The sequence below is a fragment of the Pipistrellus kuhlii genome, unplaced genomic scaffold, assembly GCF_014108245.1.
Source record: "Pipistrellus kuhlii isolate mPipKuh1 unplaced genomic scaffold, mPipKuh1.p scaffold_m20_p_1, whole genome shotgun sequence".
Classification (NCBI taxonomy): Eukaryota; Metazoa; Chordata; class Mammalia; order Chiroptera; family Vespertilionidae; genus Pipistrellus; species Pipistrellus kuhlii.
In genome coordinates, this window is record NW_023425404.1 from 23,921,550 (window position 1) to 23,934,919 (window position 13,370).

Consider the following 13,370-nt stretch of genomic DNA (forward strand, 5'->3'; position numbering starts at 1 on the left):
TTAGTCAAACATGTGAAGAGTAATTATGCTCCCAGTAAAATGGCAGGGAAGGGGCTTAAGGATATAGAAGAGACATGGCAATGATCATCATTCCAAGAAATTTACAATCTTAGTTGGCATCAATATATACTACTGAATAGTACAGAGAGTTATGCTATCTATTTACCTACAATACTAGATTATGAATTTTTTAGATTATGAAGATTTTCTGTATCTTCAAATTCAGTTCAAGCATCTGTTGACAGTTACCATGAGTCAGGGAATATTCTAAAGTACTTGATTAGATAAGAAAACAGGCTATCTTCTATTTTGCCCCTGAGTCTGGCAGGGAGTATCAAAATGTAAAACAAATCAATTCAATACAATGTTATATGTGTTGTAAAATATATAAAGAAATACACATATAATAACTTAATAAAAAAAAGAAGAAAAGAAAAGAAATACAGGAGGGAATGAATGATTCTGCTGGGGATGGACTGATGGTGGTAATATTAGAAAAAGCCTCCAAATGTGATGAGCAGACAGCCCAGGAGCTAGAAGCAAACAGCATAAACTCAAGCCTGGCAAAGGCAGAGACTGTGATGAGGAAAAGACTTTGTGATGATATATGCTGAGAATCAGAACTGGATACTCTGGGTAGCTGTGAGGTCTGAGAGAGCTAAAAAAGATTTAGGTCAGATTTATGTTTTTAAAAGTTCTCTGCCAAGAATGAGTTTGATGACTGGAAGGGAAAGGCAAGCTAATACAGCAGTCCACAAGAAGGAGGATCAATGCTGAATTAGTCTTGCCACCTGATGATGGAAAGGTGACCCCTCCCCTGAACGAAAGAGAGAGAAATACTGATATTTTTTTAATTTAAGTCTAGGTTAAGTTACTCATAGTTGTAGTCCTCAAAGTTCCAAAACACTAGAAATGATCAGTAAGTTCTATGATGCTACAAACATGCCTATTGCCTATTTTACTTACAATTTATCACCAGTGTCTGACATTCAGGTTAGGTGTGGAGAGGGTGCAGGCTGGGCCGAGGGACACCTCCCCATCCCGTGCACGAATTTTGTGCACCTGGCCTCTAGTTAATAATAATACAAAAGTAACAGGAGTCAGAGAATAGAGAGAAAAACAAGAATGGCCACAGGTGGTGGTTTCATAAATCACTTGCTACCGTGTTTTCCAAAAAATAAGACATCCTCCGAAAATAAGACCTAGCACAACTTTGGGAGAAAAAATTAATATAAGATATTGTCTTATTTTTGGGGAAACAGGGTAGCATTTACTTCATTCTTTTCCCAAATACATTAATGACAAAAATGAATGATCATTCACTCACAAAAGGCACAAATTCTAGAGAAGTAGAAACTTTAAGCATTTTCTTGAAATGGAAGATGAACACGTTTTGTTTTGTTTTTAATAAGGTAATAGCTTGTTTTTGCTGAGATATTAATTTACTTAGCAACTCTACTCTTCAGAACACAAATTAGGAAGGTGAACAGAAAGTGTCCAAATTATCAAAATACTTTAGTAAAAGATGATACACTTTACACAAAGGCCCCCAGACCAATATAACTTATACACAGCTCTACTGAAGGGGTCAGGGTAGTTTCTTAGCACATAACAGATTAGGAAAGGATATAACTGAACTTGATCTTTGTAGTTTCCCTGTGCTATGTATTGTATGTGAAGTACACATTTATTTTTATTTTTTTGTCCCCCTCCCTCCCTCTCATACATCCCCTCCCTCCCCAGAGTTTTGTGTCCATTGGTTTGAAGTACACATTTTTTGTTGATGGGTATCTCACCTCTCATGAACCCCTACAAGTATCCTTAATAAGTTATTAAATGATTATATAACACCCCCCCCATTTTTTTGTATTCTAGTATACATGCTTATTTTTCAATACCAAAATACTGTTTCTATGAATTAACGTTATTTTGGACAACAGTAGCTTTGTTTACCCTTCATGCTGCTGTCTACAGCACCTCCTCTGCTCCTCTCTATTACTCCCCTTCTCACTCCACCCCTGGAACTCCATCACACATTCTCTCACATCCTCAATTCATATAATCCCTTGATCTCTCTGTAATGCCCCATTACTTTAACAAGAAAAGGAGGCTGAGCTTGGACTCCTTTAACATGGGCAGATCTCTCTGTTAGGGAAATGAGGGTATTAAGACAACACCCTAAAATAGGGGTGTCGAACTCAATCAGAGAAGGGGCCAAAATCTAAAATCCAGCCTAAATCGCGGGCCGAATGGTTTACTGAACAGTCATAAACTGACAATGTTAACCAGAAATGTGAATTTAAAATGAGTGGAACAATCTTTTCCTTAACAGTGCTGTTAACCAACTCACATGCTATCAAGGATTTGGCCCGCGGGCCTTGTGTTTGACACGTGTGCCCTAAAAGCTCCACTCTGGGAGCACTGCAAGAAGTACAGCTCTGTGGATTGGAAGAGTAACGTAATGCCAGTAGCAGCTTATGCTTTTTTGAATACATTTTAAATTTGAAACATAAAATAATAACTTCACTGGCTTTTTTAAAAAACTGAAATAAATACCAGAACTTACTAAGGTTAATGCACATAACATTTATAAGTCATACTCAACCACTGTAATTTAGCCAGAGCTCTCTTTGTTCCACTGAATCCTTTAAATCATAGTTTATTGTTTTCTGAGTTTTTTAAACTTTCATTTTACTTTCCTATTATATTTAATATAAATAAAGCAAATGGGAAGCACAAAGGTGATACTCAACGTAATACACATGACAACAAGCAGCTTCTGAGCAACACATAAGAGGTTGTGAGAGAAGCTATAAAAAGTTCCCTATTGCAGGAAAATGGTGGAGGAGAAAATAAAAAGGTGGGCATGCATGAAGGGCCAGACTTATAAAAGGTTAATGTAAAAGATCTAAACTTCAGCCTTTAGCTGCTAAAAGCCATTAAAGGGTTCCCAGCTTAACCATTTAAGTTTTAGGAAGATGTCTATGGATAATGGATTGGAGTTGAAGGGGTACAGGAAGGAAAAGACTAGTCAATAGATACTGAAATAAGTGGAAGCAAGATATACAAGAGGCCAAAACCGGTTTGGCTCCTCAGTGGATAGAGTGTCGGCCTGCGGACTGAAGGGTCCCAGGTTTGATTCCGGTCAAGGGCATGTACCTTGGCTGCAGGCAGATCCCCAGTGGGCGATGTGCAGGAGGCAGCTGATCGATGATTCTCTCTCATCGATGTTTCTAACTCTCTGTCCCTCTCTCTTCTCCTCTGTAAAAAAATCAATAAAATATATATTTAAAAAAAAAAAAAGATATGAAAGAGGAGCATTATTTAAGAACTTTTATTGCAAGTGACAGAAAACTATTTCAAACTAGCTTAAGCCAAAAAAAAATTATAAACTCACAATAAGGACATGAGATTGCTTAAAGAGTGCACTGTCTGATAAAAGAAATAAATTATGGCTCTGGCCAGGTGGCTCAGTTGGTTGGAGCATCATCCCATACACCAAAAGGTTGGAGGTTCAATTCCCAGTTGGGACGTGTATGGAAGTTGATGGATGTTTTTCTCTCACATGGATGTTTGTTTCTCTCTTCTCCCCCACCTCTCTCTAAAAATCAATAAACATATCCTCAGGTGAGGATAAAAAAAAAAAGGAAACCTATAATGAGATACCTATCCCATGTTTCCTTCCAAGTGAACTTTCTAGAACCTTACAACAAATCTTTCAACACTTTCTTTCAAACAGAAATATGTTAGGATAATTGGGTATCCCACATCTCATTCATTTTTTCACAAACTATTAAATGAAGGTTTACTGTGTGCCAAGCTCTGTGTTCCTAGATGGTGGATGTTTATATTGGTGGGAAAAGGGAACAAAACAAAACCTTAACAACCACTGCTTTCATAGACCTTAAATCTAGAGGAAGAGAGAAAATATTCTTAAAACTCTGTGAAGAACCTGTCATCTAAGTTTTCTCAGTCATAAAAAATCCTGTTGTGAGGATTAAGTAAACAATCTTACTTTAAAAATCACTAAGTCTCCAAGAATAAACTGAGAACATTAAAATACTTTCCAATTTCCATGAATAAAAAATTCAAGCATTTATGATTTAATAATAGTGGAATATAATTCTACGCATTAAATGTAACAGTGATCACTAGATAATGCAAAGATCAGAAAAATGGGTACCAATACTTCTAAACATAAATGAACACTTTTTAAAATATATTTTTTATTGATATTTTTACAGAGAGAAAGAGAGAGACAGAGAGTTAGAAACATCGATGAGAGAGAAACATCCATCAGCCGCCTCTTGCACACCTCCTACTGGGGATGTGCCCGCAACCAAGGTACATGCCCTTGACTGGAATTGTACCTGGAACCTTTCAGTCCGCAGGCCGATGCTCTATCCATTGAGCCAAACTGGTTTCAGCCAAAAATGAACATTTCTTATAAAAATTCACTTAATTCTAATTTTCTTTACTAAATGTGAAACCAGAAAAGATTTTTGAAGGGGTTCAACACATAAGCCTACCTATAACAAACCAAAAGGATAAAGAATCTAAGACTGACCAAATTCCCCCTTATATTTAGTCTTCTAAGCAATCACCTATTTACTTTATGCTTAGAAAACTCTCCTATATTCATCCAAAGTGAATATGTCAGGAGTAAATAAATAACTGACATCATTATTTTATGTTTACATGGAGATCCAAGTAATTTCAAAGCTCAAAAGGAAATCCAGTAATATATTTTTAATATAAAACTTTCTTAAGCAAAAGACATTTAAGTAATATCCTCAAAAATATTCTCTACTTACCAGTGAGTTAAAATTTAAAGCCATCAAGATAGGTATCATCTACTTCCTGTCAAACACTCAAGTCTTTTTCCATCCAGGATAGTATAAAATATATTTCTCGTACTAGAATCCTAAACTACCAATGCTTAGGAATTCAAATAATTTTAAGTAATGGTAAAGTCATGGAATCTCAAGTTTCCTTATCAAGGCTGTATTAGGACACTCAAAGCATGAAATATAAAAACAATGTCCACTGCCCATGAACACTGCAGAAGTATCTAACACTTGTATGATTCTACTGCATAAAATTTACAAACACCAAATGAGAGGCTGAAGTATTATTGTAGTGGTTTACAGAATGTCATAGAAGATCTTTTTGATCATTGGAAAGCAACATTAAATGTTCATAAAAAGCATACCATAATTGCATTTCGGGGAAAAATATGATCTGTAATGTAATACAACAGCTTAGCCTTACTTATGTAGTAAAGGCCTGTAATGACTAAGCCAGGTAGGCCCTAGCTTATCAGATTTTAATTCATTTTATAGCATACCCATTTTTTCCCCTTTGCTACATATAGATTCACTGCTTTTCAGTTTATCAATATACCAATTTTTAAAATTACTGTTCAGACCAGTTAGAATGATTCAGCAACTAAATCTTAAATCCAAGAGCAAAACTGCAGCTGATTTTTTTTCTAAAGCAATCAAAATCTCACTCAAGAAAATCTGCCTATATAGCCAGAGAAAAAGAGGAATTACTTTCTATCAATGAATTCAATAAAGTATGTTATGAAAATGACCATTTGAAAAATAATTTTAAATGATAATCATATAAATCAGTGCCTACATTTTGCTTTCTTTAGTACATGAAAAGCATCTTGGTTCACTTAATTTTAGCAGGTTCATAACTTAAATAATACATTATAAGAAGATGCTAGCCTTACAAAAGTCCTTACCTTTTTAATTTCTTTACTTATTACCTGCAAACAATAGGTGACAGAGCCTCTGCTCTTCATTCTTTTTTACTAATATTTACTCAGAGCTTAAATAAAACATTATGAATTTTATGAAATTAATAGCTGTAATAAGAGCACTACTTACTATTTTAAAGCTATCCTCTCCAATCTTACAACAGAGCTCTTTTTCCCCTCTTTGTTTAAAATTTCAGGGTATTTTGGGGGGTGGGGAATAGGGAAAATGCATTCTGAAAGGAATACCAATTAAAAGTACTAGCAAAAATAGGCTAATCTTTTTTCAATAATTGGCAATACAAGACACTAACTTAATAATTTATTGTAGAAAAAATATCAAAACCTGACTGCAACAGTTCACACCCTGAAAATGTGGCCTATTTATCCTGAAAACATATAATCTATAAATACAGATAAAATACAAAAATCACATTTAATATTTAGACTTTAAATTCTTAATTCTGCCAAACTACCTCTTCATTTTCATTTCAAAATCTATTTTATGTTTCAGAAAAATAGCCTTCATCCTCTGATATTCTAAAAATAGACTCCTACTGTCTCTTTTACAAAAAACAATTACGCTCGGTTACGAGTCCTACCATATCAGCCACATCACCAATTCCTATTTAACCTCGTTTTTGGCAATAAAAATGGTAACTAAATATAAAAAAAAAATCTTACCTATATGCTGCATTTTCTTTCAAATGCAATATGGTTAGATTCCCCTTCTACTTAATCAGTACAGTGTCTGAACATTTTTCAGTCTGACTTGCAAATATTTGCTTTCCCTCTTAGGGCATAGCATCCGCAGGGTTATACAGCACTACTTACATTCTCTTCCACATAAAAATCAGACATTACATGAAAGGAAAAGAAAGACAGCCCATTTCAAAGCATCTGGCAAACCTCCATTGGCAACCTGCCAAGCCTCTGCTAAACCTTCCTGTCTTTCCGAGCATGCTCACTTAAAACCAACAGCATGTTACTATGGCAACTATGTAGGCAGCCTCTAAGTATGAACCGCCATTCTGATTTCAGAGTGCAAAAAACCAAATACTGCAGAGAAGTGAAAGGAGAGAAATGTTGTATGCTCTTCATCACATACAAGTGTACTAATTTTATTTCATAAATTCATATTTGTAAATATAAAACAGAAATAAGCATTCCACATTTTTCAAACAAATATTTTTCATGCTCAAAGAAGGTCTTCCTTTTCAGTAAACTCATTCTCTTTGTCTATCCCCAAACTCTTTACCTCATAATAACCAAAAATACACTAGACAATTTATCCCACTTGATAAAACACTTCTGAATAAATAGTGTCATGTAAATAATTATGTGGAATTCCATGAATGATTTCCTACAATTATATACTCTAAATGACATATTAAATTACAAAAAAAGCCATCAGCACTTCAAAAATATAATATTAATCTTTTCTATGACCGGTCAAACTGCCAAAAGAAATTTTCTTTCAGTTTGGATAGAATTTTTTTATGCCCATTACCCTAGAGATACCGTTAAATTGCTGAAAGAGGTCATGTTTTCGAAGTTAAGACAGACCAGACTTAGGTTCGAATCCTAGTTCTCCACATTTAACCTGGGTCACCTTGAAAAGTTATTTAACTTTACGACCATCACTTTTCTCTGCTTTAAAATAGGATAACACCAGTTACTCCACATAGAAACATTTAAATGAGTTAACACACGTAACTCCTACACACATTTCTTTACTTCTTGGTTGTTTGGGAAAGGTAGTAAAGTAAAAATAAAATCTGCCCTTGATTTACCTGAAGAGTTCTTTTTTGTAATCTCTTACTGGGTAAAAATTAGTCTTGATTTGCTCACTAAGCTAGAAGCCAAAAAACAAACAAACCCTCTCCCCTAAATCAAGATGAACCAGAAGACAGAAACAAGTAATAGAGACTCTAAACCAGAATGTTGGGCCCGCAGGCCATAATAAGGCTGTTGAAATCTCTTAGGCCCTGCTAAGGCATTAGGGGTGAGTTAATTAAATGTCTCACCAAATAAGCAGGCTAATCTTTAAGTTGATAATCTTGTATGGCCTGCAAATGATATTGTAACTACCCAAATGGCCTTTGACAGAAAAAAGGTTCCCCAACCCTACTCTAAACAGAGGGGAAAAATACAAAAGTATAACTTTTACTTTAGAGCAGTGGTTCTCAACCTTCCTAATGCTGTGACCCTTTAATACAGTTCCTCATGTTGTGGTGACCCCCAACCACAAAATTATTTTCATTGCTACTTCATAACTGTAATTTCGCTACTGTTATGAACCATAATGTAAATATCTGTGTTTTCCCATGGTCATAGGCAACCCTGCTGCTGTAGAGCCTAAACCCATAGGGTCGCGGCATTAGGAAGGTTGAGAACCTCTGCTTTAGAGTATCCTATATAATAAAAGCCCAATTCACAAATCTATGCACAACGACCACCAGGAGGCAGATACTCAATGCAGGAGCTCCCACAGGGGGAGTGCCACTCAGCCAGAAGCCTGGCTCATGGCTGTCCAGCACAGCAGGGGTGGCAGAAGCCTTTCTTGCCTCCACTGCAGGCGGGTGATAAGGAGTAAAGGGTCCCGGGATGCGAGAGCCCCAGGCTGCGAGAGGGCACAGGCCGGGCTGAAGGACCCCTTTCCCCCCATGAACAAATCTCATGCACTAGGCCTCTATATTAAAATGTTTTTATGTGTTACAAATACAAAATTTCACTTACCACTTCTTCTTCTTCCTTTTTGGCCTCCTTTTCCTTCTCTTCCTCATTTTCTTCACGGGGGCCATCTTCATCATCACTGCTAGATGACTCAAGGATTTCACTTATATCCATTTTCCAATTATCAGGAACAACTCTAGTTTTTAAGAAGATGGTTGCTTTCTGTAGCCCTAAGATTTAAAACACACTTTAGCAATTGTTATAGAATCAGCATAACATGACTGAAAGGCTAATATTCAGTCAAAAGATCTGGGTTCAAATTCAACTTATAAAACAACACAATACAGCCCTACCTGGTTTGGCTCAGTGGATAGAGAATCGGCCTGCGGACTGAAGGGCCCCAGGTTCGATTCTAGTCAAAGGCACATGCCTGGGTAGCAGGCTCGATCCCCAATAGGGGGTGTGCAGCCAATCAATGATTCTCTCATCACTGATGTTTCTATCTCTCTCTCTCTCCCTCTCTGAAAACAATACACACACACACACACACACACACACAAAATAATACAATACACTCGAATACCTTTTATAACTTACAATGTCATATTAATGTTTATTACTCTAGAAAGTACTGTTAAGAAATCTTAATGGTAAAAGATGAAAAGTAATCCTCATCTAAAAATTATAAATGTCTAGACATTCAAAAAATAGCCACCAAATAAGAGTGGAGCCGAAACCGGTTTGGCTCAGTGGATAGTGCGTTGGCCTGTGGGACTGAAAGGTCCCTGGTTTGATTCCGGTCAGGGGCATGTACCTTGGTTGCGGGCACATCCCCGGTAGGGAGTGTGCAAGAGGCAGTTAATCGATGATTCTCTCTCATTGATGTTTCTAACTCTCTATCCCTCACTCTTCCTCTCTGTAAAAATCAATAAAAATATATCTTAAAAAAAGAAATTAACCTTATAAAAAAAAATGGTGGTTTTAAAAAAAAAAAGACTGGATATTAACTCTAAACAGTTAAAAAGGCACCAGAGAATTAGTCTGTCTTGCTTTAGTCTGTTTAGCCACTTACAGCCACATCATGAAATAATGCACTGATTCATCCTTATCTTACCTGGTTTAGCAGAGAGCTCAGATTCAGGCAAATTGAGAATGTCCACTTCCTTGATATCCTTTCTTGCTATAGAATAACTAATTATAGAAAAGAAGAAAAGGGAAGGAGTCATTATTAAATAAAAATCATCATTTAAATAGTCCTTGTTAATATATAGAAAAAATATAAACCTTAAAATCGTAATTACTTTGCACAAAAAATGTTTTAAAAGGATCATATATATCTTAATCCTTAATAAAGAGTAAGAGGTAACATATGCAAAGCTGGTGTCTTAATTCTGATGAGTCACATACTCAAAGTATATTAATGAGAGCCTCACATTTGTAATATTTCAAGCTATGCAACTCTCCTACACACAGCATAAGGTACTCTCTATCAGCATGATGTTTTCCTTATGAAGACAAAAATGTCTATTTTGATTTTCATTATTTCTTAAACTTACTATTTGGGTTAGTAAACAGAAATGTAATAGAAGGTAGTATTAAATTATGTTTATCACTGTGAGATATATTATGGCACTAAATTTTTCAGATTATAACTCATATTTTTTTTTAATTTTACATCTTTTTATGGATACAAAGCAGAGCTGAAGTTAAGAAAAGTTTCTAAAAATCTGACTTTTAATCAGAAAAAAGCCAAGATAATTATTCTGGTAAATAAATTTTACTTAAAGACTATTTCATAGTTCATAACATGTAATAGTACATAGAAATTATGGAATTTTTACAATTAAAGAGAAAATATCATGATTTATTTAAAATACTATTACTATTATTCTCACATATTCAGGTTTTATAGTTTTTAAGTAAAAAATAACCTATATTATAAAGTCAAAACATAAGTAAAAATTCATTTCATGAAGTGATTAAACTTTTAAAAACTTTTAAAAACTTTTCTATCACTGTGATTCCATTTTTTTTCTCCCAATGTATGAAGTGATTCATTACTCACAATTTAGAATCGATAAATGATCGAACTAAACACTGGTCTTTTCTCACTGTGATGTCATCGTTACAACTGGGAGATACTACCTAAAATAAAAAATAAGAACACATTGATTCCTATTATCCTTGCTCAAAAACAGAATATATTCTCAAGTGGATTATCTATAATAATAAAAGCATAATATGCTAATTAAACTGGATGTCCTTCTGGACAACCTTCCAGACAAAGCTGGGGCTACAGGGAAGCCCGAGTCCTGGATGCCTGCCGGTGGCCAGAGGGATTCTCAGGTCTCGGGTGCCTGCTGACAGTCGAAGGGAAGCCCTGGTCCTGGGTGCTAGAGGGAAGCCAATGCTGCCATCAGACCTCTAGTATTTTATAAGAAAGAGCTTCATTATCAATACCTTCCATTATTACTTACTTATAAAAGAAGAAGAAGATAACCTTATAGTTTTTCTTTAACATATTAGTTTTCTAGATATTTTATTTTATCCAGTCACCTATATATATAAAAGCCTAAAAGATGGACCAGTAGCTATGACGTGCACTGACCACCAGAGGGCAGACACTCAACACAGGAACTGCCAAGTGATAGCAACTTTGCAGAGTGCCCTCTAGCACTCCTAGATCCCTCAAGGGATTCCAGACTGCTGGTTTTGGCCCAATCCCTGCATGCCAGGCAAAGGGATCCCACCTGCCAGAGGGACTCCGCTCACTCCGCAGACACCCTTCGAGCCCCGTGCTGCCCTAGGTGCTGCCAGCCATGGAGGGACTGCAGGAGGTTGGCTCTAGGATGTGTTTGGACCATCTTGCCCAGTCCTGACCCCGCTGGCCACCTTCTAATTAATTTACTTTCAATATAACCACATCTCTAATTAATTATAAAATGATTAATGAAATATAAATTATAATGTGACCACCAAAATATTTAAAAGTGTTGGACTTACTCTAAGCTAAATAACTCAATTATTGAATTATTAATAAACTACGTATGATATATGATAAAAACATGGCAAGTTAATTTTTAAAAATATACTTGAATCAGGATCTATTTTGAAATAAGCACCTATCTAAATTCCCTTTCTTACTGGGGCATGTACAACTTTTAGTAATTAACTCAAATCTGAGAAAATCTAAGTAAAGAACTTTTTAATTTCTTAAAAAATAACAAATGTAAATAACTAGTCTCTGTGTACTTTATAGCATTTCACATTTTTTAAAATATTAATCTCTACCAATAAATTACTGACATGTACCTGCTCATTATTACCCCTAGCTAGCCCCTCTCCTATAATCTAGCACTATCCACAAAACTTATTCAATGATGAAAATCTATATCTGTGGGGGGGAGGAGAATTGGGGGAACAAAGGGGTATAAGGACACATATGTAATACCTTAATCAATAAGAAAGAAAATAAATTTTTTTAAAATCTTCCATATCTGACCAATAAGTAGCGATGAGCCACATGGGGCTGATCACTTAAAATGTGACTAGTGCAACTTAAAGATTAAATTTTTAATTCTATTTCATTTTAATTGTTACATTTAAACTTTAATAGCCACATTGGCTATTATATTAAATAACATATAACCAGATAATTAAAAATTCTTGGCAGTCAAATAAACTGTCTTAATATCAAAAGAAAGTAAATGTTTGTTAGGTGCTGGTAATTATTACAGTAATAACATATTTGTGCCCTGGCCGGTGTGGCTCAGTTGGCTGAGCAGCATCCCATGCACCAAAAAGTTGCTGGTTTGATCTCCACTATGGGAGAAAACCAACTGATGTTTCTCTGTTCCTCTCTCTCTGAGAAAAGATCAATAAAAACATTTTTTTAAAAGATAGGAGAGGTGAATATTTAAAAATAGTAATATATTTGTGTCTACCTTCAAAGAGCTAACTATGTAATAAAGGGTCAAGATACACAAAAGAACACAATGGAGGGTAAGTACAGTGATACCACTAGGCTCAGGATAATACGAAAGCATCTAGGAAGAAGAATCAACCAAACCTGGAGATGGAAAAGGTGTAACAGCAAAGGATTCAAGTGAGTCTTGAAGGATGAGTAGGCATAGCCCAAAGCTTAATTACTTCATTTGTGAATCATTCTAATGGCCTCCAAATTGGTTCCTGCCACCTCCAGTCTTTCTAACAGTAATCCATCCAACATACCACTTCCTTGTTAATATTCCTACAAACACAGCTCAAATACTGTCACTCTTCTGCAAAATACTGTGCAGAATTATGTCCAAATTTCTTAGATGAACTTTTAAAGACTCTTCTGGTCTATATCCAAATTATCTTCCCAATCTTTTTAATTTTAACTTAATCTTCACTCAAGGATATGCTTTCATTGATTTTGAGAAAGAAGAAGGGGGAGAGAGAGGGAGAAACATCAATGGGTTGCCTCCCATACATGCCTTGATTGGGGATCAAACCCAAAACCTAGGTATGGGCTCTGATTGGGAATTGAACCCACAACCTTTTGGTGTACAGGATGACATTACAGTAAACTGAGCTACCCAGCCAGGGTATGTTCTCAATCTATTTCCTGTTATTCCCCTACTCACATATAACATTTAGCCAAAATGAATTCCCAGATTAAACAGTTCCATGAACAAACCTCTTGCTTTTCTGCTTTTAATTATCTTGTATCCTTTAAATCCTTTAACGAAGCTCTGCTTACTAACTCTAAATCCTTCAAGGCCCAGCTCAAAAGTACCTTCTTTATGATGGCTTTCTGGATTTCCTTTAAATAAATATAACCTCTCAAGACAAGAAGTTATAATATTAAACATATACTATCAGTATAGTTACTTAAATCATTTTCTGCATTAAGACTATAAAATCACCAAATGTAGATTGGTATCTT

The 13,370-nt window shown here is 35.5% G+C and overlaps 1 protein-coding gene across 10 annotated transcripts in view; it reads right to left on the reverse strand.

Annotated features, from left to right (window-relative positions):
* Positions 1 to 13,370, reverse strand: part of ARID4A (AT-rich interaction domain 4A) — a 66,157-nt gene that overhangs the window by 34,425 nt on the left and 18,362 nt on the right. For 8 of the 10 annotated variants that reach the window (XR_004987436.2, XM_036435287.2, XM_045580165.1 and 5 more), the window contains exons 9-11: positions 10,506 to 10,581; positions 9,555 to 9,631; positions 8,504 to 8,670 (exon numbers count right to left, since the gene is read on the reverse strand). Coding sequence is in view for 9 of the 10 variants with exons in the window: in XM_036435287.2 (XP_036291180.1) it covers positions 8,504 to 8,670; positions 9,555 to 9,631; positions 10,506 to 10,581 (320 nt within the window). In the remaining variant the exon portion in view is untranslated. Of the gene's footprint in view, positions 1 to 8,503; positions 8,671 to 9,554; positions 9,632 to 10,505; positions 10,586 to 13,370 lie in introns of all 10 variants that reach the window. The other 2 variants (XM_045580178.1, XM_045580155.1) reach the window with 1 other exon arrangement.